Below are 26,010 nucleotides of genomic sequence, written 5' to 3'. Positions count from 1 at the left end.
CAGATGACTGGGTTTAGTGATTCTGCCATAGAAAGAACAAAAAAGTTTTAGTAAGTTGGTGTTAGGTCACTACTTCCAGGCAATAGAGCTCCTAGAATTAGATTTATGGGGTCTCATTAACAGTGGTGCTTTCCTACGCAATCTTCTTTTTTAATCTTCCTCTGAGTAATTTGCTCTTTTTTCAAAGGTCCTGGGCAGTCATAGAGAAAAGTGTTTATGTTTCTTCCTCAAATTCTACAGTGATTTGAGGAGAGAGAGTGCCTCTGTGTGTGTGTGTGTGTGTGTGTGTGTGTGTTTCCAACAACACAGAGGTCCCAAAGAAGGAACCATATATAAGATGGAGAAATATGTTTTCTTAGTAATCTTTAATAGATACTGCTTCTTAATTAGGCAGTGAAATAAGATGACTTACCCATCTCGGGCCCTGAGGTGCTGATGCAAGTATGAAAAAGCCTATTAAATATCCAATTTCATGGAATACATGTTAGAAAATGTTTTTTTTTTCTCTTTCCACTGAATCATTCAGTTTGAACCTACTCAAAAATACTGACTCACTTGGGATGTGAAATATATACATACTTCTTAAAAGGCATTTCTACAAGATGTTTAATTCAAATTACATAAAGTTCTGTTAGTTAATTCCTAAGTTTGAAATAGTTCCCTTAAAATTTTCAAGTTCATTGTAACCCTGAGAATTCTAAGAATTTTTTCAAAAATGAATACCTTTTATTATTAAACACATTTCCAGATTCACTGAATATGCTACACTTTCAAAAAGCTCCTACCTTTTACCATTGCATTCACCCTTATTGAGGTAAAATAAGGTTAAAATTCTATTAGTAAGCATGTTTAAGAATTCCATCACTGAGAAAGTCTATAGCAAAAACCAAGTGTAAAATGAACAGAATGGAATAAGAAACCCAGTATTTCAGGCCCATTTTTTGTTGTTATTTTTGTCTAAACATATTCTGACCAATCAGCCTCTAAGCAACTTCATGCATATATTCTTATCACTCTCTTTATATAGACACATATAAACTTCAATATATATATTAAACAACATGGAATGATAACATATCAAATGCTTAGGTCTAAACACATAACCCTCGCTGTGAAGGAAACATATTAATATTTATAAGAACAAATGGAGAATAGCGTGCAGCAACTGAGGGGAGGAGTATGGGGTGGGGGCGGGAGACCCGGGGGAAACACAAAGAAGGTAAAGAACGAAAAGTATCATTGACCTGATTTGTCAGAGCTGTTGCCTGTGATTGGAGTGATGGAGCAGCTGGGATTAGCCTTTGCGCTGTCCTTGGAAGAAACCATTTTGGGCTTATTTTTCGTTGCCTCTAGTGCTTTGACCTTCTTGGCATGTTTACTTCCTTTGTAGTGGGCCTCGGCCTGGCTCTACAAAGGAGAACAAATCAGGCTCATTTTTTTTTTTTTTTTTTGCTACTTGTTACAAACACCACAAATGGATGATCATGCAGGAAAAAAAAATACATTCAATCATAGGCACCACAGACGTTTACAACTATGCGTTTGGCATTTAATGAAGTGGTAGGCTAGAGTCCAGAGGTTTTTGCATATTAAAACCTTCTACACAACATGAAGCACTCACCTCTTTAAAAACCAGACATTACAGGAGTGGACGACAGGGCCAGAGCAAAACTGTGATGATTCAGGTGAGCTTTCCCATCAGTGTTCTCTCACCACTGCCTGTTGGCACCAAGATGCTTTGAGTGTGCTACCATATGTCCTTCCCCATGCTCTCCTTCAACTAAAAACAGTTTTCTCTAAGTCTACTTTCTTCTAGACTGTTCTGAGAACAACTGATGTGACAAAGCAACCTATGAGAATGGGAATGACAGTACATCTCCAAGTCATCTAAACATGCTTCATGCATCAGTTTGATGATTCCTGTTTCCAGATAGATAATACAGGCCTCATTGAGGAGGAGATAACCTTTCTTCTCATGTCACCTGTGAGCGTTAAGTCAAAGCAACTAGTCCTGTATTTATTTACACTCAAAACTCAAGTGGAACTGTGACTTTAATACTACATTAAAAGAAATAAAAAGACCAAGATGTGTATTGTTTGTTTTTTCTCCAAAAAGTAATCATAGCAAAATAAGAAGACATTTAATTTACTAACATTTGGAGAATGCTCCTCTACTTTAAAAAAAAGGATTTTAATTTTGGGGCATCTGCTACTAATGTACATATTAACAAAGCAATCTAAGAGTCTTCATTTCATTTTCACTTAGAATAGCCCTAACAAATACAAATATCCAAACTGATAAATGAAAACACATGTCAGACAGCATAGCTTAGCCGTAAGGAGCAACAGATAGTAATCTATACAGAGCAAAATTTTAAGAAGATTTTTTAAGGTAATATCTTTTTGTATCATTTTCCATATATACCTGTATGTACTGAAAGATGATTATATCAACATTTTCATTTATTCTTTTCAGAAGGTGGAATATAAGTGAGGTGTGTTTGTGAGATGGTTGACAACGAAGGTAATAGACAAAAGCAAGCAAGCTTTAATTCTGTATTTCAAATACAGATACATAAGTGATTTTCAGCATGACTCAATCACCCCTGGTCTAAAATCTTGTACTGATTCTATACAGTTTCTAATTTTCTGACTATAAATAAGTATTTTTTAAATCATCACTGACTTACTGCTTTTTAATTGACTTGATCAGACTTTTGCATATTCTACACCAAATTAGACAAAGTAAATCAGAAGCATGGAAAAAAAGCATAACATTATTTTAAGTTCTTTATCAATTACCAACCATGAATGTATGGTGAGGCTAAATACAGATAACACAGTTTGGTAGATGCAAATTAAAAAAAAATCAGCAAATTAAAGCATAAAAATTGCTAAAATGAAATAATGATGACTAATATTATTGAGCCTGTGTCAAGAGCAGCCAAAATGTATTATATATATGTGTTGTATATATACATATATATATATATATATATATATTCATTTAATTTTCACAAAACTCTATGAGATAGTAGAATTTTAGTTAGCTATTCCAAATGGAAAACTGGGCTCAGAGAAATTATATAAGTTATTAAAAGTCACACAGGGTCATGGAGAAGCCATTTTGTTGATCTGAAATGCTAACATGCATATCCATTCCTATTTAATAAACTATATGTGTTATACATACACATATCTATACTAAGTTAACATTATACTGTTTTTGAAGTTAAAATGACACATGAAGAAAGCATACTATTTTTATGACTCAGTAAATATTTCTATTTTAACAAGTTTCTATGAGTAGAGGGTATTTGTTGATTTCAAGGTAAATATGCTAGCATAATACAATAGGCCTGATCTTTCTAGTGAGAACCCAGCAAAGTCATACTTTATAAAGATATATGACGATTTCCACAAAATACAGAGACCCACTTATAATTTATTTTTTAAAATATATTTTATTTTAATGAGAAAACTGCAAAGAGAAAGAGAGACCAAGACACTGCTGAGCTTTGGTTTGTGGCAGCACAGGGACTGAATTTGGGACTTTGGATCCATGGGCATAAAAATATTTTTTCATAACCATTATGCTATCTTTCCCATCCCGTATGAGTCATTTTTCCAAGTAGACTAAACAGTGCACTACTAGATCAGTGCCCTTTGACTAGAGAAATATGTGGTTCTCAGGGGATGGGTGATGGTGTACCCAGTTTGGCACACACATTCCCTTTTGCACAAGGACCTAGGTTTGAGCCCCCCACCCCCCACCTAGCTTTGTGAGTACTGAAGCAGGTCTGCAGGTATCTTTCTTGTACCTTCTTAATCTACCCTCCCCTCTCAATTTCTCTCTGTTCTATCAAATAAATAAAATAAAACAAAAGGAAAATGGCTACTGGGTGTGGTGGTTTTGTAGAGTTGGAACTGAACCCCAGTGATAACCTTAGTGTCAAAAAGAAAAAGTATGAAAAAAAGAGAAAGAAAAGAGAAGATGTGGTTCACCAAAATCTCATAGCACAAGATAAGCCACGTGTTATTTTCTCATTACTATTTCCTCACATCATTATAGAAAGGTATTAGGATTAACTAAGACTTGGGATAAAGATTCAATTACGTGACACCTTTCTGGTTGTCAGTTTGGAAAGAACTCTCCACAACCACAATCTATTTTCCTTTTGAGTTGTGGGATACTGAATGAAGCACAAAGGTTGTTCTACTGACTTGTTCCAGGGAAAGTGTGGAATAAAGGCAGTGGCAGGCACCAACAACTCATTGACAATAGCCACTCACTCCTTCCAGTCCCCTGTGTTTTTCTTGGGAGTTGCACTCTGCTATCTTCAGGACTGCATCTGAGGCAGTGTCAACAGGTTCTAAATCCTGGGCAAATATTCAAGTGAAATGGAGACACTGTTAAATAGTAACAAGATTAGCGTGACTTATTATCTGGGAATCTTCTTAATTGAGGAGTGAAAGAAACAGGGACAATTGCCAAAAAAAAAAAAAAATCAACTCATAAATGAGGCCACACTACCCCAGATCCAATCAACAATGACTCTTGTATCACTACTAAGAGAGGCGGTTGGTCAGAGTGACTTACTTTACACCCTAGGAAGTAATCAACAGACACCTATTTGTCTATCACTAATGACTGGCACTATGTTTCTATGCCAAAAGTCCTGCTGTGCCCCACAAAGGACAATGACCAAAGAAAACTCTCCAAGAATGATCAGAATTTGAGTCATCTTGCCTAAACCACCATAGTGACCTCTAACCAGCATCCATCCACATCTAACGTCTCTCGGAGGTCTTTCTAGTAACTTCCTAATCAGCCAGAGGCAGAGGGATAACACCTGCAAGAAATCAAAAGATTGGACCTGAGGAAACAAGATAGGACTAGGGTTACCTCAGGAACCCTCCAAGCCACGGGCGAGTGCAAACACATGTTGCTCATGGACTGAGAGGGGCTTATGGAGAGATTCCTGGGGCTAAAAGCCTGTACCTACTTGTACTAAACCTCTGGTCTGAGTTTTATCACAAAAAAGATAGCTGAAGGGAGGAGAAAATGACCTAAACCTTACCGATTTGTAACTGTGGGTCTCCATTGTTGTTGCCCCTCGGGCTGAAACAGCATCAGGGAAGCCCTATATTGATGATGCTGGGTGGGCAGGCAGAGAGCTGACTGGGTGACTTAGGAGAAAATCTACACTCTGGGTGGTCCAGAGGTGTGGCTATATAGTAGGAGCCCTTTTATGTTGTTCTCCTGATAAATTAGGAAAAGTGTGAATAATTCCCTCAGAACTCAGGATTTATTCAGAAGCACAGTGCCACAGAGTGCTGCTTGGCTTGGCTCTGGCTAGGGGTAGAGTGGCGATTGGGCCCAGGACTGTAAACCCTTGGGTCCCGGGAGTCTCTTTGCATAACCATTGTGCTATCTATCCCCATTTTTTTTAACCTCTTGGTCATGAGTGAGTGATTAAGGTTAAAAAAAAAATCTACTTACAGTTAAAAAGCCCTCAGGCTCCCATAGCCTGCAGGGAAGATAAATAACATCAGAAGGTTTAACAGTCACAGTGTGTCACCTCAGGGATTGAGATAACATTGAAAGAACTGTTAATTTTTCACAACTGTGAACTCTTAATCACCTTATTTAGACATATATCAATCCAGGCAAGTGTGATTAGCGGATTGAAAAGTAGTGAGAGAGGGACCTCATAACACACCAAATATAATGGTTAAACCCAGAAGAAACATTGCAGAAATCAATCAGGATCACAAATTATATATATATATATATATATATTTTTTTTTTTTCTTCCCCAGAGCACTGCTCAGTTCTGGTTTATGGTGGTGTGGGGGACTGAACTTGGGAGTTTGGAACCTCAGGCATGAGAGTCTATTTGCATAGCCACTATGCTATGTATCCCCACCCTTAATTTTTTTCTTTCATTCACCATCATATTTATTATGAAATGTCTCTTCCCCAGATCACCATATGAAATTATTGGTCCAAAAAAAAAAAAAAAAAGACAAAGATTGAGATAGTACATTGTATCAGAAATTAAAAGCATAAGAAATTCTAAAATTTATTGTGCTTCTACTTCTGGTTTATATTTTACTTATAATTTGAACTCCAGAGTGGTAGCTTTAAGTTCACTTTGGTCAGAAAAGACAGTCCAAGCACAAACTCACAAAGTGGGTAGGAAAAGCAATGTCCTTTGAAGAAATACATGATTATTTATTTGTCAATAAAGTCAATCTTTTGCAATTTAAGAAGTAACTAGGGCCCAGTAAAATAGCTCAATTGGATAGTGAGCTCAGTTTCTTATCTGCACAATACAGGTTTGAGCCAGCAATCCAGCACTGGAAGAAGCTTCAGTGCCATGATGTCTGCACCTCTCACCCTCACCTTCAGTCTCTCTCTCTCTCTCTCTCTGAAAAAGCTAGCCCAGAATGGTGAAGCTGTAGTGATGACCAAAAAAAGTAACTGTAACTCCTTCCTCCCTTCCTTCTTTCCTCTCTTCCTTCCTTTTCCATTTTATTAGATAGGACAGAGAAATTGAGAGAGGAGGGGAAGACAGAGAGGGAGGAAGAGAGAAAGATAGACACCTGCAGACCCGTTTCAATGCTTGAGAAGTGTCCCCTTGTAGGTGGGGAGCCAGGGGTCCAACCTGGGTCCTTACGTTTAGTAGTACTATGTGCACTCAACTGGTGTGACACTGCCAGGCCCCCTAGATATTTCTATAATTAAGCTATACTTTGATTCTTTACTTCTCTACCACAACCACCTTGCATCCAAATAATCATCATCTTTTCCCAGATGACTGTAGTAGCTTCATAGTCAACACCCAATGGAGATCCCTCTTGTTCTCGTAAAATCTATTCACCACACACTGACCAGAATAATATTTTCAAGATGAAAATATGATCATATTATCCTGCTGCCTAAAAACCTTTAGTGCCTTTTCACTGTTCTTGGTCAATTAACCTGTATGCCCTACTTCCTACTTTTAATTTCAGTTGAGTAGTAGGCTATTATCCTCTGAAGAACCAGAAGATGGTGTGTCTGGAATGTATGTGTGGTATTTATTCTCTTTTTCTCTTCCTATTCATCCATCTGAATTCAGTTCAAACACTACTTGTGTAGGAAATCTCCCAAGACAAGGTCATATTCAAACATTTCAGATTCTTTCTTTACAGCACTACTCAAAAGTTAACATCATTCTTTATAGTAATCTGTTTAGCATAATCTTCATAAAGGCTTGTGCCTGTAAGATTGTTTTTGAGGAACTGAAGCTTTTAATTTATGCATGATTTTACTATTGCTAGGTCACTTTTCATTCAGACAGAGAAACAGAGTAAGAGACAGAGAGAAGAAACATCTGTGACAGAATCTGAGCTTCCTCTGATGCCACAGCACTTAATGTGTGGTGTCAGGGTTTGAATCTGGGCCACATGCATGGCAAGGCATTTTATAAATACTGATAACATAAATGAATATGTGAATGGAAAAAATCTATATTACTTGGTAACAGGATTAAAATAAGATTAAAGAAAGAAATTTCTCAGTTATTTGAATTTTTTTTTTTTTTTTTTTTTTTTACAAATTCTGGTTCACCTACTTATCTATCAAGATAACTTCAAGTCAGTCAGAACACAGAATCAACAACTTATGGCTCAACAGTTAAAGTGATTAGTTAAGTGGATAACCTATATCTCAAAGCAATGTGTTTGTCCTGAAATATAAAATTTAAATATTACCTACATTAAAACCTTGGTTCAAACATTAGAGAAATGCTAAATAAGCCACACTATTTTATTTGCTTTGAGAGAGAGAGAGAGAGAGAGAATAACTGGGGGAGGGGGATATAGCATAATGGTTATGCAAAAAACTTTCAGGCTTGAAGCTTCGAGGCCCCAGCAACACCACAATCCACAGATTAGTAGTGATCTGATTAAAAAGAAAAAGTGTTGTAACAAAAGAGAATAATATTCTACATTATGGAATGACCATAATTTCAGAAAACCTCATTAATGTGTGGACTGATTTGCACGAAGGACACTAAGATGGTAAAAACAAAGAAAGGGAAAAGTTTTAGTAAGTGCTGTTGTTGGTTGATTGATAACTATTAGTAGCCATAGATTTTAAGTGTTTTATTAAAATATATAATAGCTACTTTAATCATATCATTCTTGTATTTTAACAAGCACCTTTAGAGTGTTCGAGTAAAATTTAAAAAACTGGTTTTGTGGGGAATCAGGTGGTGATGCACTGGATTAAGTGCATATAATAAAATCAAAGTGCAAGGACACATGCAAGGAACCCCTGGTTCCCCATCTGCAGAGGGGGCACTTCACAAGCAGTGAAGCAGGTCTGTAGGTGTCTATCCTTCTCTCTCCCTCTCTATATCACCCTCCTCTCAATTTCTCTCTGTTCTATCCAATAAAAATGGAAAAAATTGTCACCAGGAGCAGTGGATTTGTAGTGCCAGCACCAACCCCCAGCAATAACCTTGGAGGCAAGAAAAAAAAAAAGGTTTTGCTGATATTCTATCTTTCTATGCATCAACTTCATTTACAACACTCACTTGAATTGCTTTTGAAGAAAAAAATTGGATTAAAGAAAAGTACAATTCTGTCTATACCTGAATTATCACGAGTCCCTAATTAATGTAGTTACAATTAATAAGATTTTGCTGCATATATTAAAATGGAAATTTATTCAAAATAAAATCATCGAATGCTTGGAACTTTAGAAAATGAGGTTAAAGAAAATGTCTTTCCATTTTTTAATCTCCATTTGTCAATCCAGTAACTTTGTTCTGACATTTTACAGATACAGACACCTATATTTTCACAATATTTTACAGAAGTTAATGAATACACCCTTCTATGGTCATAAATATACAAATGAAGTCTTAAAAAGACACTGTTGGTACTTTTAGTTTACAAGTGCATAGAAGCATTTTGTTGGCTTAAACTGATTAAATTACAAAACTCTAATAAATACACTAACTCTTTCTGTACTCACCAGATCTTTTTCTACTCCTCTTAAATGGTGAAATGACAGGTCAGTGAAAATAACTACTATGGTTACAACAGAATCTTAATATTACCTATGTAGGTTTAAAATGCCCATGTTTTTTTTTTTTTTTTCATTCTTCTTCTTCTTCTAGCGTTTGCCCTTCTTCCGCAGCCAGTCAACAGCGTCAGGTTGAGCCTGATGTCAAGTTTCGAGACCTCCTTTGAATCTGGAGAGGTGGCAGTCGTTGACTATGTGGGTCATAGTCTGTCTGGAGCCGCAGGGGCAGTTCGGGTCGTCTCTGGCTCCCCAGCGATGGAACATAGCGGCGCACCGGCCATGGCCTGTTCGATAGCGATTGAGGAGGGCCCGATCATAACGTGCCAGGTCAAAGCCGGGTTGATGCTCGCAGGGGTCTGTGATGAGGTGTTTGTTCTTGACCTCAGCTGACTGCCAACTCTGTTTCCAAGAGTCTGGAACAGAGAAGTTCAGTGTAGGCGTAGGGGACCAGATTGGGTGACGAGACGTCAAGCGTTGGACAGGGTGGGCGAAGATATCCGCGTCTATTGGCAGGTCCGGTCGAGCGTAGACGTGGGAAATGAACTTAGATGATGCCGCATCCCGACGAATATCTGGCGGGGCGATGTTGCTGAGAACTGGCAGCCATGGGACCGGGGTGGAACAGATGGTTCCAGAAATGATCCTCATGGAGGAATATAATTTGGAATCGACCAAGTGGACATGGGGGCTACGGAACCATCCTGGGGCACAGTATTCTGCAGTGGAATAGCATAATGCCAGAGAGGATGATCGTAGTGTGGCAGCGCTCGCGCCCCATGAGGAGCTGGTCAGTCTTGCAATGATGTGATTCCTCGTGCCCACCTTTGCCGCAGTTTTTATGAGATGTTTGTGAAATGAATATAAATACAGAGAAACTCCCATTCTCAGTGATTCCACTACAAGTTATATATTTTAAAATAAGTATGTAGTGGTTAGAAATAATTCAAATTCATTTTAGATGCAATTCAAATGAGCAAATCCTATGTAGTTCATAGTCTATCACTGCAACTGCTGATTTGGAATAAGCAATAATAGTAATAGTAACTGTAAAGCGAAAGGGAAAAGCAACAGAATTTGAGCTACTTCTGTTCTCTCATATGAAATGAATGCTTTAGAACCTTTTGTTTGGGTTTGAAATTTAGGAGAGAGTACCAACTGTGAGATCTAATAATATTTTAGAAATACAGATTTTACGTTATACATGATATTTATTTTACTAACTGGTTAATGGCTTTAAAACGAAAGTGTGTTTTTCCTTTTTAACTTTCATGCTTTACAAAAAGATGAATTTTAAGTACTGATACAATTTAGTAGGTACAAAAATTGTATCTTAAAATTCAAGAATTTTTTTTTTGATAAAACGGAGAGGAATTGAGACAAGGAGGAAATATAGAGCAGAAGAGAGACATCTACTGCACTGCTTAGCCACCAGTAAAGCGTGCCCTCTGCAGGTGAAGACTGGTGGCCTGCACCTGGAGTCCTGTGCTCAACCAAGTGCACTACCACCCAGTCCCTAACCTGCATGGTTTGATTTTATTAAAATTTACTTCTCTGTTACTATCAACACCTTATTACTCATTACTAAGTAGTTTCTTTTTCTTTTTTTTACAAAACTCTTTAAAAATATTTTTATTCATTTTTTAATATTGATTCCCTTTCATTGCCCTTGTTGTTTTATTGTTGTTATAGTTATTATTGTTGTTACTGATGTCATTGTTGTTGGATAGGACAGAGAGAAATGGAGAGAGGAGGGGAAAACAAAGAGGGGGAGAGAGGGATAGACACCTGCAGACCTGCTTTACCACTTGTGAAGTGACTCCCCTGCATATGGGGAGTTGGAGGCTCGAACCGGGATCCGTACACTGGTCCTTGGGCTTTTTGCCACCTGCGCTTAACCCGCTGTGCTACCCACCAACAACCCCCCCTAAGTAGTTTCTTCTTATTTAAAATATATTAATATATTAAAAAGGATTTACCCTTTTCCTTCTTTTTTTGTACTGTAATATTAAGGGGTTAGGTGATAAAAAATTTTTAATAAAAACGTGAACTTCTTTTTCTAACTATTGTTATTAGTCATGTAATTTCATACTTTCTGAAAATGACTTTGTCCTCCAGGGGGCTACTAAGAATCATCTTTTTTCAGTGACAGATATGCAAGGCATAGTATTGCAAAAATGATAAAATGGTTATTTATAAAAGCTGAAATATACTGTTTTCTCAAGAAAGCTTAAAGTAATAAGAGCTGAATTGTACTCTCAGCCTCCTAAAGTTAGGACATTAATAGTCTGATATATTCTTAAGATTTCTTGTTTATATAACTTTTCTGAATGCAAAAAAAAAAAAAATTCACTCTCCATGTACCCGAGAAGACAGAAGTCAGGTGAGAAAACAAAAAAAAAAAAGAAGGATCAAAGGTTTTTAATTTCTTTCTTTTCTGTACATTTAGGTAATATAAAGAACTAATCACTAAACATGATTAAGCCCTGGAGTATGTTACCACACGAAGATGTGGCCGATCACTGTTCCAAGAAAGAATATGCTCCAATACCTCACTGTTATCTTATGGTGTCATGGTTTCATAGGACCCATATTCTTATTCTTATTCTTTTTTTTTTTTTTTTGCCTCCAGGGTTATCGCGGGGGTTTAGTGCCTGCACTACCAATCCACTACTTCTGGAGGCCATTTTTCCCATTTTGTTGCCTTTGTCGTGGTTATTGTTATTATTGCTGTTGTTGTTGGACAAGACAGAGAGAAATCGAGAAAGGGGGAGAGAAAGATAGACACCTGCAGTCCTGCTTCGCTGCCTGTGAAGCGACCCCCCTGCAGGTGGGGAGCCGGGGGCTTGAACTAGGATCCTTATGCCGGGCTAGTGCGACTGGTTTAGCAGTAGGCTACATGCCTTACATGCGTGGGATCCTGGGTTTGATCCCCAGTGCCACTTTTTACAAGTGACCTACAATGTGTGTGTTGGCTGAGATAAAAGAAAGAAAGAAAGGAAGGAAGGAAGGAAGGAAGGAAGGAAGGAAGGAAGGAAGGAAGGAAGGAAGGAAGGAAGAAAGAAAATTCCTGACTTGGGCATTTTCCTTCCTCAGCATACCTGCTCTTTTATACTGACATCAGGAAAAAGATGGCCTCATTTCATCAGTGGAAGAACTGGCTTTCCCAAACCACCATGCCACTTGCTTCCACTAAAGGTGTTCCTTTTTAATAAAGGAAATACAGAAGGGCTGTCGAGAGGCACTTGGAGGGACATAGTCTGGGTAGCAAATGGCTGCTAGAAAGGAAGAAGATGTGCCTCTGTTGTGAGAGGTCTTGATTAGCAGCTATCTGTACCTCCCCGCCTTCTCACTTTGGGTAATGACTATAAAGATTGCTGAGGACCTAGTGGGGGTTGTACTGTTAAGTGGAAAACTGGGAGATGTTATGCATGTGCAAACTACTGTATTTGATAAAACATTAATCCCTCAATAAAGAAATAATATAAAAAAACATGTAAACTAAAAAAAAATTGCTGTTTTTCTTTGGAAACGGTGTCAAGGAATACAGCATGTATGAATGTGATGCTCTACCCAATTATTTAATAAAAAAGTAATTGTGAACATAAAAAAAAAACACAGTCAGTGATCAGTTATCCAAATACCAATTTAAAATAAGGTCGAACTGAGAAAGATGGTCATTTTTGTAATATTCTAGTGTTAACTTGGAGGCAAGTTCTGTTTTTTACTATATAGCTACTCCATGTTTAAAAACAGCTGACTAATCTTTGTTAAGAGCTCTGTTAAATAGCCATGACTGAACAAAACTTTTAGTACGGTATGTTCCTTTTTCTTATAACCATGCTATATTTCTGTCATGTTGAAGCAGAAAGTGTTCATCATTTTGTCAGCTCTGTCTGTAAAGCAGAGAATTACCTTCCCAAGCTCCTGAGATTTATGCTTTTAATTACCTTCTATCTGCTTCACTACCTTCCAAACCTAAGAATCAATATAAATAGTCTTATATATGGGAAAAATGCAAAATGTTTGACAAAAAAGCAAGCTATCTTTTTCTAGACTTCCATTTGATGCTATCGATTCCTTCTGTCTTCAGTACCTTTTCTTGACACAGTTTTTAAAAATATTTATTTATTCCCTTTTGTCACCCTTGTTTTATTGTAGTTATTATTGTTGTTATTGATGTTGTCATTGCTGGATAGGACAGAGAGAAATGGAGAGAGGAGGGGCAGACAGAGAGAGGAAGAGAAAGATAGACACCTGCAGACCTGCTTCACCTCCTGTGAAGTGACTCCCCTGCAGGTGGGGAGCAGGGGCTCAAACCGGGATCCTTATGCTGGTCCTTGTGCTTTGTGCCATGTGAGCTTAACCCACTGTGCTACCAGCGGATGCCCGACACAATCAGTTTTGCAAACTTACTGTATAATTCGTCTACCTAATAATTTGTATTGCTTAATAAAAGGTTAAGCTTTACAGCTAGCTTTTCAGTTCCCTGATCTAGCAATGCGGTTATTATCATGACTATGGTATCTATTTAATCATCAACTGCAGAATTTTGTTTGTGTTGCTTTCCCCACACCCTCTGAAAACAAAACTCACTTTTTAGAGAGGTGCAACTCCAAAACTTTAATGTCTTATTTTATTTCTGAATAGAAACCCACTAGTAATAAAGGGAAAAGATAGCAGACTAGGCACTCAGCAATCTTATAATTCTTCCTGTCATATATTTATCTTCACCTAGCCTTTAAAAATTCAACAAAGTCTATACATTGATACATAATTGAATTGTGCAATTATGTGTGTATATTACATATCACATATATGTAATATATAATTATACAAATGTACAGAAAAATTGACTGAAGAAGCTGCTATGTACCTCCAAGGCTTCCAAGAAAAACAGAGTAGATATGCATGGTTGACAGGCAATGGTTATATATAATATTATGCACACACATATATAAATGGAACTATTCTTTAGAATAACCTATATGCTGGGAGCATCACATTTTGGAAGATGACTGTTACGTTGTTCTTGACATTTGAATTAGGATAACCATCAAACACTATGTTTGAAAATCTAGAAACAAAAGACAAACATTTTAAAATAGCATGTTTATAAGCATATATACATGCTTATAAAGCATATATAAGCATATATAATATAAGCATATATATTTATATATTATATATGTTATATAATATATATTTATATGTAATATATATTTATATATAAGTTTATAAGCATATATAATATATAATATATATTTATATATATTTTTATATATATATAGTTATTGGGAATAGCTACAGATGGTCATATTATGCTTAATATGTTTTTAATCTTCAAAAGGTTTTTTTTCAAGTAAGGTTCCTATAAAGTTAAAGTAGTGAATCAAATCAGTACTCTTAATAAAAACACTATGAATGTCCAAGAGAGATAGAATAGTGCATTTGTAGCCAGTTTTTTTCATTAAATAAACACCAGATTTCCTACCTCTCTTGGACATTAACAGTGTATATAGAAAAAAGGAAGAAGGTGGGAGGGAGAAGCAAGGATAGAAGAGAGAACAAAGAAAGGAGAGAGATGATGATTTAGCAGAGAACACATTCTGACAGGGGGTCGAAACACTGATAACTTGTGGATAGAAGTTCTAGAACTGAAAGCAAACACGAGGTGACCAACAGAAACTTGCGGAATCCCTTAGAAGAAGGCTACCTAGTGACAAATAAAATCTTGGCTCTTCAGGAGGAAGCAGGCAGGCAGGCACCCTTGCAGCTCAATGGCTCTCTCCTGACGCTGTTGCAAGGAATATCTTCAAGCCAAGTGTCTAGTGAGTTCCTTTTCCCTGGGTTACTCTGACTTTTCTGGGCAGGAACTATAGCTGTGCAGGGACATGCTGCCTCATGGCAGCTGGTGGAGAGGTGGAATCAGGCTTGATGGCCAAAGACGACAGAGGGTCAGCCAACAGCACATGCAAAGGGCATTTCTGGAGGGTCCAAAGTTGTGGTTTTCTCCCTCAGCTCATGACTACTGAGCTCTCTGTTGGGTGACAGGATGCCAAGGCTTCTACCAACAAATGGCACTAAATGGCAGATGGAACTAGTTTATGTAAGAATTTACATTGTAGTATATTAAGTGCTAGTTTTTAATCCTTAAAATTAAAAACAATAATGGGAGTCGGGCGGTAGTGCAGTGAGTTACGCGCACGTGGCGCGAAGCACAAGGAGATGCGCAAGGACCGGCATAAGGATACCAGTTCGAGACCCCGGTTCCCCACTTCCAGGGGAGTTGCTTCACAGGTGGTGAAGCAGGTCTGCAGGTATCTTTTTCTCCCCCTCTGTCTTCCCCTCCTCTCTCCATTTCTCTCTGTCCTATCCAATAATGACGACATCAACAACAATAATAATTACAATAATAAAACAAGGGCAACAAAAAGGAATAAATAAATAAGTAAATATTTAAAACAACAACAAAAATACAGACAGCAAGACCCAGAAGGACACACATAAATGTGCTTATTTAAATGGAAACTGTTAAGATGACAAATATATAAAATGCAAAGGGAAGTGGTACGGAGGACAAACCAATTACCCACTAATTGCAGTCACATGGGAAACTGAGAGTGGCGGTTAAATGCTAGAGAAATTTATAGTAGAGTCAGGTCACCCATAGAAATGCTCGCACAAATGGTTGGTCACCCTGCTATTTTTAATTCTAAGCAAACCTTTAATTTTCTGCCCATTTGCACTTAATCTGATGAACATGATCCAATGAAATCCTATGAGGTTCTCTCTTTACACTTCTAGATATGATAAGAAAGAGCACAGCAAGGAGGAGACATAAAATTAGATACAGAGCTACTGGATAACCAAAAATCATAAAACAAAAGGAAAACAACATTATAAATTACAAACCTAGAGGGAGCACAAAACATTAACTATAATAGAACTACCATTCTATTTAAAAGATAAAATGTAAATTCAAAAAAAAACATAAAAGGAATTAGCTCAAGTGAGTAATGTAAACCTATGTGTTCAGCAGTTGGGACCCTGAATATCATGCTTAGTCAATTGCAATATGAACAACATCTCAGGGATAATTTCTGAATTAGAGTATATAAAACTTGATTAAAAAGATCATTATGTTTTCATTTTGATTTGCCTGTGAAGCATAAAGGACTTAGTAATATGAGAAGTGTGTGTATGCTTAACTTTGTTGTAAGAGAATGATAAAGGAAAAGATAGCCCTACTTCAGGCACTTAAGAGAAACAAGCTGCCCTGATATTTTTATAAGAAATGGTCAGTTTATCCGTTTCCTTCATCCTTTTGCCACTTTCCTGTTGAAATTAATATGCAAATTAGAAATTACTTGGAATCCATAAAATCTACCTGTTCAAAACCGGAAATAATTCTCTCGGGAATATCTGAAAGTATGTATTAGGAGGGAAGGGAGGTGACTCAGAGGCAGAGTGCATGACTTGCATAAATGAAGTCCTGAGCTCAGTCCTTTGCCCTTTCTTATTCTCTCTCTCTCTCTCTCTCTCTCTCTCTCACACACACACAAAATTAAATGCATCTCTTTAAAAAAAAGCATAAGTCAGCTCTAATTTTCTATCTTTTCATATGAAATCTGGATACACAGAATGTTTGAGACTTACTTAAAAATAACTGCAGAATGTTGTATTTCCCACATAAACGGTAAAATTCAGATACATGGATGTTAGGCGGTAAAGAAGCGGGTTAAGCACACATGGCACAAAGCGCGAGGATCGGCTTAAAGATCCCGGGTAGAGCCCCCGGCTCCCCACCTGCAGGAGGGTCTCCTCACAAGCGGGAAACAGGTCTGCAGGTGTATGTCGTTCTCTCCCCATCTTTGTCTTCCCTCCTCTCTTGATTTCTCTCTGTCCTATCCAACAACAACATCAATGGCAACAATATGACAACAACAAGGGCAACAAAATGGAAAAAATGGCCTCCATGGATTCATAGTGCAGGCAAGGAGCCCAAGAAATAACCCTGGAGGCAAAATAAAAAAATCAGATACACATTAATCAATGTAGGACTACACTACAGTTGCGGTGCACTCCCAAACTCAAGACTCCCTTAATCCAATGCTCGGTATAAATCATATTAGAAGGAAATGGTGGCCAAGAAAAAAACCAGGGACAGGGGTGCTGCCCACATTTGTGCAAATGTCTGTTATTTATATTGAAATTTATATTTCAATATTAACATTTATTTATATTGTTATTTATATTTATATTTTAATAAATATATTATTTATATTGTTATTTATATTTATATTTATGTTTTTTATATGGAAAGACGCGTTATTATTCCTGGACTGCAGTGACTGCCCCTGGCAAAGTTAATGGTGTTAATTTGTGAAGGTTCATTTGGGAAATGTTTGCGATTAATGCTCGCTCATTTACATAATTCAGTATTGTATAAATAAAGCTGTAGCCTTTTGCTTTCCAACAAGGGGTTCTACTGAGACTTCAGAAGCTGGACAAAGGGGATTATGAGGCCCTTAAACTAGGCCACATTGAATTTGGATGCATGAGCATGGTCCTGGGGCATGTTATGAGGATGACAGAGAACTGCAGAATACAGACTGTTTACTGTGCAAATATGTCTTCCAGAGTTTTCAATAAACATATTTTCTACAGTGAAGAGTGAAGCCAATTCAGTCTCAGGCTGATTTAGAAATGCTATTAAGGAAAATCAGAATGAGCATCTTCTTAATTCTTACATTAAAATGTAAATAGGGTAATTATAAAATAATAAACTCTTCCCGAAGTAAAAAAAAAATGCCAAGTTTCAGAGCTCAGTTATGCAGATTATGACACCATTACTAAACACTGAGAACATGTGGATGCAACATTTGTGAATTTACCATTCATGTGTGGTGATTTTACTCCCCAAAGTCTAGGCCGGACTGAGAAATGTAGTTTCTTTTTCCACTATCAGTTTCATGTGTCCATGTTACTGTTAGTGAAATTTTAAAAATTCTGACATTAATTGAAACTCGAGTCCAAAGTGAATCAACTCCCTAAAAATTTGAAGGTTTAGAGGAAGAAGATGGGGAGTTTCCCTACCCACCCACTCACTCACACAAAAGCAAAATCTGTCTTCATTCTTTTTTGCTGATTGTGTTTGTGAATGGTAGTGTTTATACACTGTCCTCCTAACAGAAATGTCAGGGAAATACTTTTCAGTCGTGGAGCTGGAATTACTCTCTCAAAGACCACGTAGTCTATTCTTGAATTGCAGTATAGAAGAAGAAACTACAGTCCACAATATTGAACCAATTTCCCCAAGTTCAGAATAATGTCTTAAATCATGCACAGCGACGCTTAATTTAGTTCTTCCAATGAGGTGGTCTCTCTAAATATGTAGTAATTAAAATCTATGGCAGAAGGCCTACAACACATTCTAAGATATATACAAGGCCGATTCTTATAGATACTTTCATTATATATATATTTTTTTTGCCTCACGGGTTATCACTGGGGCTCAGTGCCTGCACTACGAATCCACTGCTCCTGGAGGCTATTTTTTCCCCTTTTGTTGCCCTTGTTTATTGTTGTTGTTGATATTGTCATTATTGTTATTGCTTTCGTTGTTATTGAATAGGACAGAAAGAAATCAAGAGAGGAGGGGAAGACAGAGAAAGGAGAGAAAGATAGACACCTGCAGATCTGCTTCACTGCTTGTGAAGCAGAACCCCCTGCAAGTGGGGAGCTGGGGGCTTGAACCGGGATCCTTACACTAGTCCTTGCGCTTTGTGCCATGTGCACTTAACCCACTGTGCTACCGCCTGGCTCCCATTTCATTATACTATTTGGTAGTAAGAAATGCAACTGGCTTATGGAGTACAGTGCTTGACATAGAACAGGACTTTTAGAAATACTAAGAAAATAAAGAAGATATTATGAGGCAGTACAGGTGGAGAAGTTGTGAATTTAGGGACAAGAGACTTGGATGCTTTAGATCTGACATTAATTGACCATGAAAATCTATCTAATTCTAAAAGAATAGAGACAATCCAAGTGCCCACTATCATGGACAATTTTTAATAGAAATGAACATAAATAGACTATGGAACATTTAATAGACTATTGCATTAGTTTTCTATTCCACAAATTGACATAAATAATGTTTCAAAATAACATGGTTTTCTTTTTCTAAAGTTTTGAAGATCATAAGTCTAAAATGGATTTCATTTAGCTAAAATAAAGTTAAAAGCAGGACTGAATACTTATTCGGAGCCTAACGGGGAAAATCAATTTCTTTGTTTTCTAGTGTCTGGAGGACTGTAATTCCGTCGTCTTCCATCTTCAAAACCAACAGTAGCCAGTCAAACTAGTTTCACATCAAATCATTCTACTAATTCGTTTTCTGAAACCGTCTACATTTAAGGACTGTTGATTGGAGGCTGAACTTTTAAGATCATCTGATTACTGTATTAAGTCTATATCTTAACTTAATTCTCAATTACCATGTACACAATGAAAGACTCTAGAGTTTAGCATGTGAATATCCTCACGTCCACACTTGTAAAAACAGAATGAAGGAGCTTTTTATTTTCTGATAGGGAAAGACCCTCAGGACATATTCTATGTAAAAAATACAAGGCCAAGAAAAAATATAAATAGTATTCTATTTTTTATGTAGAAAAGGGAGGAAAATCTAGCAAGTGGGGGCTGTGGGGCAGGCTGTACCAAAGTTCCGGCACCATAATCTTATCCCTGCAACTCTGTAACGATTCTAAAAAGGAATTAAAGACCTGTAGGGAGGAGATAGAAATTGAGGTTGTAGACGTCCTAGACCAACCCTGAAGTTTTGAAGTTCTGAGCCTCAGAGCTGGGAACTTGAAGGGCACATAACCACACTGGAAACTAGCTTCCATAGTAACAGACCCTGGTGGGCCCATCTGGGAATCTCGCCCTACATGGCTCATGGATCTCAGCAACCTTCTCCCTCTGCTACAATCCCAGAAAGACTCAGGAAGAAATTGCAAATCAGAAAAGAGGAAAGTGGAAGTCAGTACTGTAGCCCACCTGACTATGGGCTGATTTGTCAGGCTTCTAGGAGACGCCACGCTGTAACTCAATTCCATAGTAACAGGTATTGGGGATGTATTTCAGGTTCACAGCTCTCAAAGATCAAGTTCCTGGTCAACCATAGAGTATATGCAAAGCTGCCACTCCATCACCTTGACTAGAGTACTACTACCCACAGCAAATTAATGACTGTTGAGCACTTGCAACTAAGAGGTTCAGGCACCACCCCATGTTCAGCTACAGATCGCAGGTTCAAGCCCTCATGAAGTTCAAACATGGGAAAACAGAGAATGTGTCTTGCACTAATGGACTAAGATATATACCAGAAGAAAACCTGAGATTCAATGGAGTTATGTAAATTCTCTAAAGAAGACTTTCAAGCTATGGTCTTAAGGATGTTTACTAAAGTAAGAAGTTCAGTGGAATAAAGTTTCAATAAGGTCAGAGGAGCCTGGAGAAGTCACAATAGAATTCAGAGAGAAAAACAATAAAGTAGATGAACTAACAAAAAAAAGAAAAAGAAAGTAGAGTCCACCAGCAGAATGATAGAAGTCAGGGATGTAAGTGATGAGCCAGAAGAGAGATCAGAGGAAACAAGCTATACACATACATATATGAGAAACAGACCAAAACAAAGGAACATATTCTGAGTTATGAGGTATTATCAGGAGGAATGATATTTTCATAACAGAAGTGTTGGAAAGAGAAGACAGAGACTGAGGAACAGAATCCTTATGGGAATAAATATTAGCTGAGGTGGGGGTAGATAGCATAATGGTTATGTAAAGAGACTCTGATGCCTGAGGCTCTGAAGTCCTGGGTTCAGTTCTCCATACCACCATATGCCAGAGCTGATGAGTGCTCTGTTATAAAAACAAAGTAAAATTAAACAAAGGAACATATAAAATAATAGCTGAGAATGTCTCCAAACTGAATATGAACATTCAGATACAAGATGCTCCATGAGCTTGATAAGTAAACAAATCCAAACATCAGCTCATCAAAGCATTTAAGAATTAAAATGTCAAAACTTAAAGAATTTTAAAAGCAGCTAGAAAGAGGCTGGGACACCAGGTAGAAAGCACATGTTCAAACTCTGGGCCCCATCTGCAAGGGGGAAGCTTCACTAGTGGGGAAACAGTACTGCAGGTATATCTTCTTCTCTCTCTCTTTCTAGCTCCCCTTCCCCTCTTAAATTTTGTCTACATACAAAAGAGAAACAAAAGGGAAAAAAAAAAGTGGCCATCAGGAGTAATGAATTTGCTCAGCAGGCACCAAGTCCCAGTGATAGCCCTGGTGGCAATTAAAAAAATGAGAATCTAGAGAAAAGTCACCTGCAAGGAAAACCCCGTGGTGATCAGCTGCCTTCTCAACTGGAACTCAAAGGCGAGAAAGGCCTGTCAGAATATCATCAGTTTTGAATGGGAAAGACCTCTACCCCCTGAGTACTTTAGCTTACTGAGTTGTCATTCAGGAAAGAGAAGCGATGAGTTTTTTAGAATTCATCACCACTAACAGAGTCCTACAAGAAACACTAAGACTATGTAAAATAAAAATATAAAATGATCTCACCCATAGAGGTAAAGAAACAAAGTAACGGGGTCGGGCGGTAGTGCAGCAGGTTAAGTGCATGTGGCGCAAAGTGCAAGGACCAGGGTAAGGATCCAGATTCAGGCCCCTGGATCCCCACCTGCAGGGGAGTCGCAAGTTGCTTCACAAGCGGTGAAGCAGGTCTGTAGGTGTCTTTCTCTCCCCCTCTCTGTCTTCCCCTCCTCTTGGTTTCTCTCTATCCTATCCAATAACAACGACAGCAATGACAACAATAACAACAACAACAACGATAAACAAGGACAACAAAAGGAAAAAAAATAGTCTCCAGGAGCAGTGGATTCGTGGTGCAGGCACCGTGCCCCAGCGATAACCCTGGAGGCCAAAAAAAAAAAAAAGTAAGGAAAATAAGCAAAGTCTAATGAAAATGAACTACAGAACTGAGGTTAAATGAATTAATTTATGTATTACTATTTTAGGGCTTTTGCTCTTCTTCATACAATTTAAGTCAACAGTCTGGCTTCTTTCATGCCTTTATTTTCTTTCTTTTTAATTTTTTTTTTTTTTATAAAAAGAAACATGATAACATTGTTGGGATGGTGAGAACTAACATTTTAACAATACTGATACTTTAAAGTAATAGATAGAATAAATTCCCTGACTTATTTAGCCACATTTTAAATCTTTTTTCATAACTGAGACATAGTTGACATTATATTAGCTTCAGGTGTTTACCACAATGACTCTGCAATTACTGTGAAGCCATTGCGGTCATAGATGTATCTGTTCCCATATTCATAAATAACCCCTTCAAAGGGTTATTTTTTTTTCTTGATATAGGGGTTTCAAATTTTTCTTTTCTTAGTAACTTTCAAATATGAGGTATAATGTTATCAACAAGAGTCACTCTACTGTCATTTTATTGCCATGGCTTAAAAAGTTTATTCATTTTTGAACACAGACTTGAAAAAGTGCTTTAATGAGGACCAAACAAACCATTGCGCTAGATTTTTGACTAAAATTACACAAGTTTAATTTTATAAATCAAAATAAACATATGTCCTTTATTCTAATAATCATACTTCTATTGCTTATTATACAAATATCAAAACACCACTAACTGACATAGACAGTTTACTGGTATATGCAAACAAGGATTTTTTTTTTATTATTACTTCAGTATTTTAAAGAAACAGGAATCCTTCAACATCCTCTTTATAACAAGACTGTGAGGGGGTATAATAGCTCAGGAAAAATCATCTATGGAAGCTCCAGACTCGGACCTGCAAGGTCACTGGCTTTATTTGGCCTATGGGCTTTATGGACATTCTAGTGTCATTTTATTGTGATCTCTTGTTATTTTAAAATTTACTTTTGAGAGGTAGGGAGCAGACCTTAACAGGCACTAGGAACTGGGTTTGAGCCCCTTAGCCACCATCTGGCAATACCACACAGAGAAGCAGTGGAACAGTGTGCTCCTCTCTCCCTTTATGTCTCTCATCCTCGACCTAAAGAAAATGAGTAAATAAGTAAGAATCTGCTGGAAGTAATAGGATTGTGCAAGGACAAAAGTTCTGACAGAAAAAGAAAAATTGCCACCATACAAGGTTGATATGTACTGTTTGGTTACTATGATTTTTAACAGGATATTTATGTCAGCAGCTAGATAAAATTTGATTTACAAAACCGTTCCCTGTATTTCCATAGTCTGGGAAAATAGAAATTGGTAGTGAATTATTTACTCAGGTATTTTATATGATTTGGTACATACACACATAAAATGACACTCGTCAAAAGTAATAGTATCATTTTTTTCTTCAGTATTCATTGCGTTTTAATTTTTTTCCATGTTTACATAGCATTTTAAAACTTTAAGAAGCATTTTCTTCTATGTAAGTATTTTGAAGAATAAATGTAATTGGTGGGATTAAGTGTAAGGTGGCATTGGTGAGACTGTTTACATAGAAAAATTCTTGATTTTTAGTTAATTTATTTTTTCTTTATTATTATTATTATTATTATTATTATTTTCTCCAGGGTTATCGCTGAGGTTCGGTGCCTGCATTACGAATCCACTGCTCCTAGTGGCCATTCTCCCCCCCCCCCATTTTAGTGGATAGGACAGAGAGAAATTGAGAGAGGGGAGGGAGGTGGATAGAGAGAGAAAGGCAGACCTGCAGACTTGCTTGGCGGCTTGTGAAGCTGCACCCTGCAGGTGGGGAGTGGGGGCTCGGACCTGGATCCTTATGCAGGTCCTTGTGCTTTACTATGTGCTTTTAACCAGGTGCACCACTGCCTGGCCCCCCACCTTGATTTTTTATATTAAGAACTTAACTCTTATTTCTTAAGTTTTTAGTCTTGAATCCAAAGCGTTTGAAAACATGGCACAGTGAAATAAGTGGACCAGCAAAAGAAGAGCCTGCTAGATGATAAATGTGAAGAAATGCACATATTCAGGACAATCAGACTTCTTAATCAACGGGATACAGCAAGCAATGACATAGAGATACTCACATCTGAGTTAAAGCGAAGCTGACAGACATTACAAGAAATAACTTGTTTCTTCTTTGGGGGAATGGACACTCCAAACGTGTGGTTAATGACTGCTTTTTGTACAGGATCCATCTGTAAATGATAAAACAATTTATAACTTCATACCAAAGGGACAGTGTGAACAAGTAAAAACAACTGCATTATTCTTTAAAGTTTGAACATTTAGTTCCAAAAAAGAATAATAAAGAATATAATTTCAATAATTAAAAAAAACTAGTGAAATACTAACAAAAAAGTCACAGGAGGTGCACATTTCAAGAATCTTATGTTAATATGTGAAATATTGAGAAACATTAGTAAGAAAACTAAAGAAGATTCCCAAAATTGGGGTTAAAAAATAGCTTGTGAATGCTTTTCCCCACATGAGGCGGTAACCTTTAGTATGGTTTTAAATGAATGACAATTAGTATAGATATAATTAAAGTTCTTAATTTTTGTTTTATGGTTAAGTCATAATTGACAGGTTCTTATCAATGCACAGAAAATATTAATCTTTATTTTAAACTAATGTATTTATTTACATTTACTAGAGATTGAAATTAATTCTACTGGAAATGCATTTAAATTTTTTTTAATATTTATTTATTCCCTTTTTGTTGCCCTTATTGTAGTTATTATTGTTGTTGATGTCGTCATTGTTGGATAGGATAGAGAGAAGTGGAGAGAGGAGGGGAAGACAGAGAGGGGGAGAGAAAGATAGACACCTGCAGACCTGTTTCACGGCTTGTGAAGCAACTCCCCAGAGGTGGGGAGCCGGGTCTCAAACCAGGATCCTTACACTGGTCCTTGCGCTTCGCGCCACGCGCGCTTAACCCACTGTGCTAATGCCTGACTCTCTGGAAATGCATCTGCAAATACTAAAATGCCCGTAACAGACTGATTCACAACATATAATCTTTTTAAAAATATCAATACAGATTTTAAGAAAATCAATCTTAAGCATGATTCATACTCAGAGAAAAATATACAGCGCTGAAATCTCACCTGTAGAAAACACCATGACACAAAGTCATGAAAACACTTGGAAAAAGAAAGAAGACTATCTGCAAAGCCTATAAAAAGAGAGTGACAGCAGTGATTCTCTTGTGTACTCTAGATAATAAGCTGCAGTATTAACATCAGACAAATGGCAGTTCAAAAAAAAAAAATGTGGATGATGAACAAAGCATTACTTCTAAACAGATGTAACACGAACAATGTCAGTCCTCTGACACCATTGTCTAGGAAATCTCCTGAGGTTAGAGCTTAAGACTGCATTAGCTGATGATATTTGATAGAAAGGAGAAATTAATATCATACTTGGTTATGAGTATAAATCAACAAACTACAAAGTTTGCAATGAAAAGAACTGAAATACATCAGAAAGGAGGGTAGATGACAGGATTCATGAAATGGTCAAGTAGTTTACTTTTGCTACAAGTGTGGGAGATGACAAGACATGTGCCATCCTAAGGAATAATTATGTAGTTGAAAATACTTCAAAAGGTGAAGAGGGGAATTATATATATTCAGATAATGGTGGTGACTACAAAAATTTACACATATACTAAAATTCATAGAACTATATGCTTTCCTTAAAAGTCAATTTTATCTACGAGAAATTTAAAGCCCCCCCCCAATTAGAATAGTATGCTTAACTATTAGATGTATAATATTATTACTGAAAACTGTGGGGTTTTGTTCAATGTCATAATTGATTATATTTTTTTAATTCTAATTTTATCGATCTACTATTAGTTGACATTTTGGGAGTATAACTTCAC

At 37.1% G+C, this 26,010-nt stretch overlaps 1 protein-coding gene across 7 annotated transcripts in view; it reads right to left on the bottom strand.

Moving 5' to 3' along the window:
• ZNF385B (zinc finger protein 385B) overlaps positions 1-26,010 on the bottom strand; it is a 368,360-nt gene that overhangs the window by 36,303 nt on the left and 306,047 nt on the right. For all 7 annotated transcript variants that reach the window (XM_007522156.3, XM_060177630.1, XM_060177629.1 and 4 more), the window contains 2 exons: positions 24,209-24,319; positions 1,245-1,407 (listed from right to left, as the gene is read on the bottom strand). In XM_007522156.3, the coding sequence (XP_007522218.1) occupies positions 1,245-1,407; positions 24,209-24,319 (274 nt within the window). The remainder of the gene's footprint in view (positions 1-1,244; positions 1,408-24,208; positions 24,320-26,010) is intronic.

This window comes from Erinaceus europaeus, chromosome 18 (assembly GCF_950295315.1).
Source record: "Erinaceus europaeus chromosome 18, mEriEur2.1, whole genome shotgun sequence".
Lineage (NCBI taxonomy): Eukaryota > Metazoa > Chordata > Mammalia > Eulipotyphla > Erinaceidae > Erinaceus > Erinaceus europaeus.
This window is presented reverse-complemented; position numbering and strand designations above follow the sequence as displayed.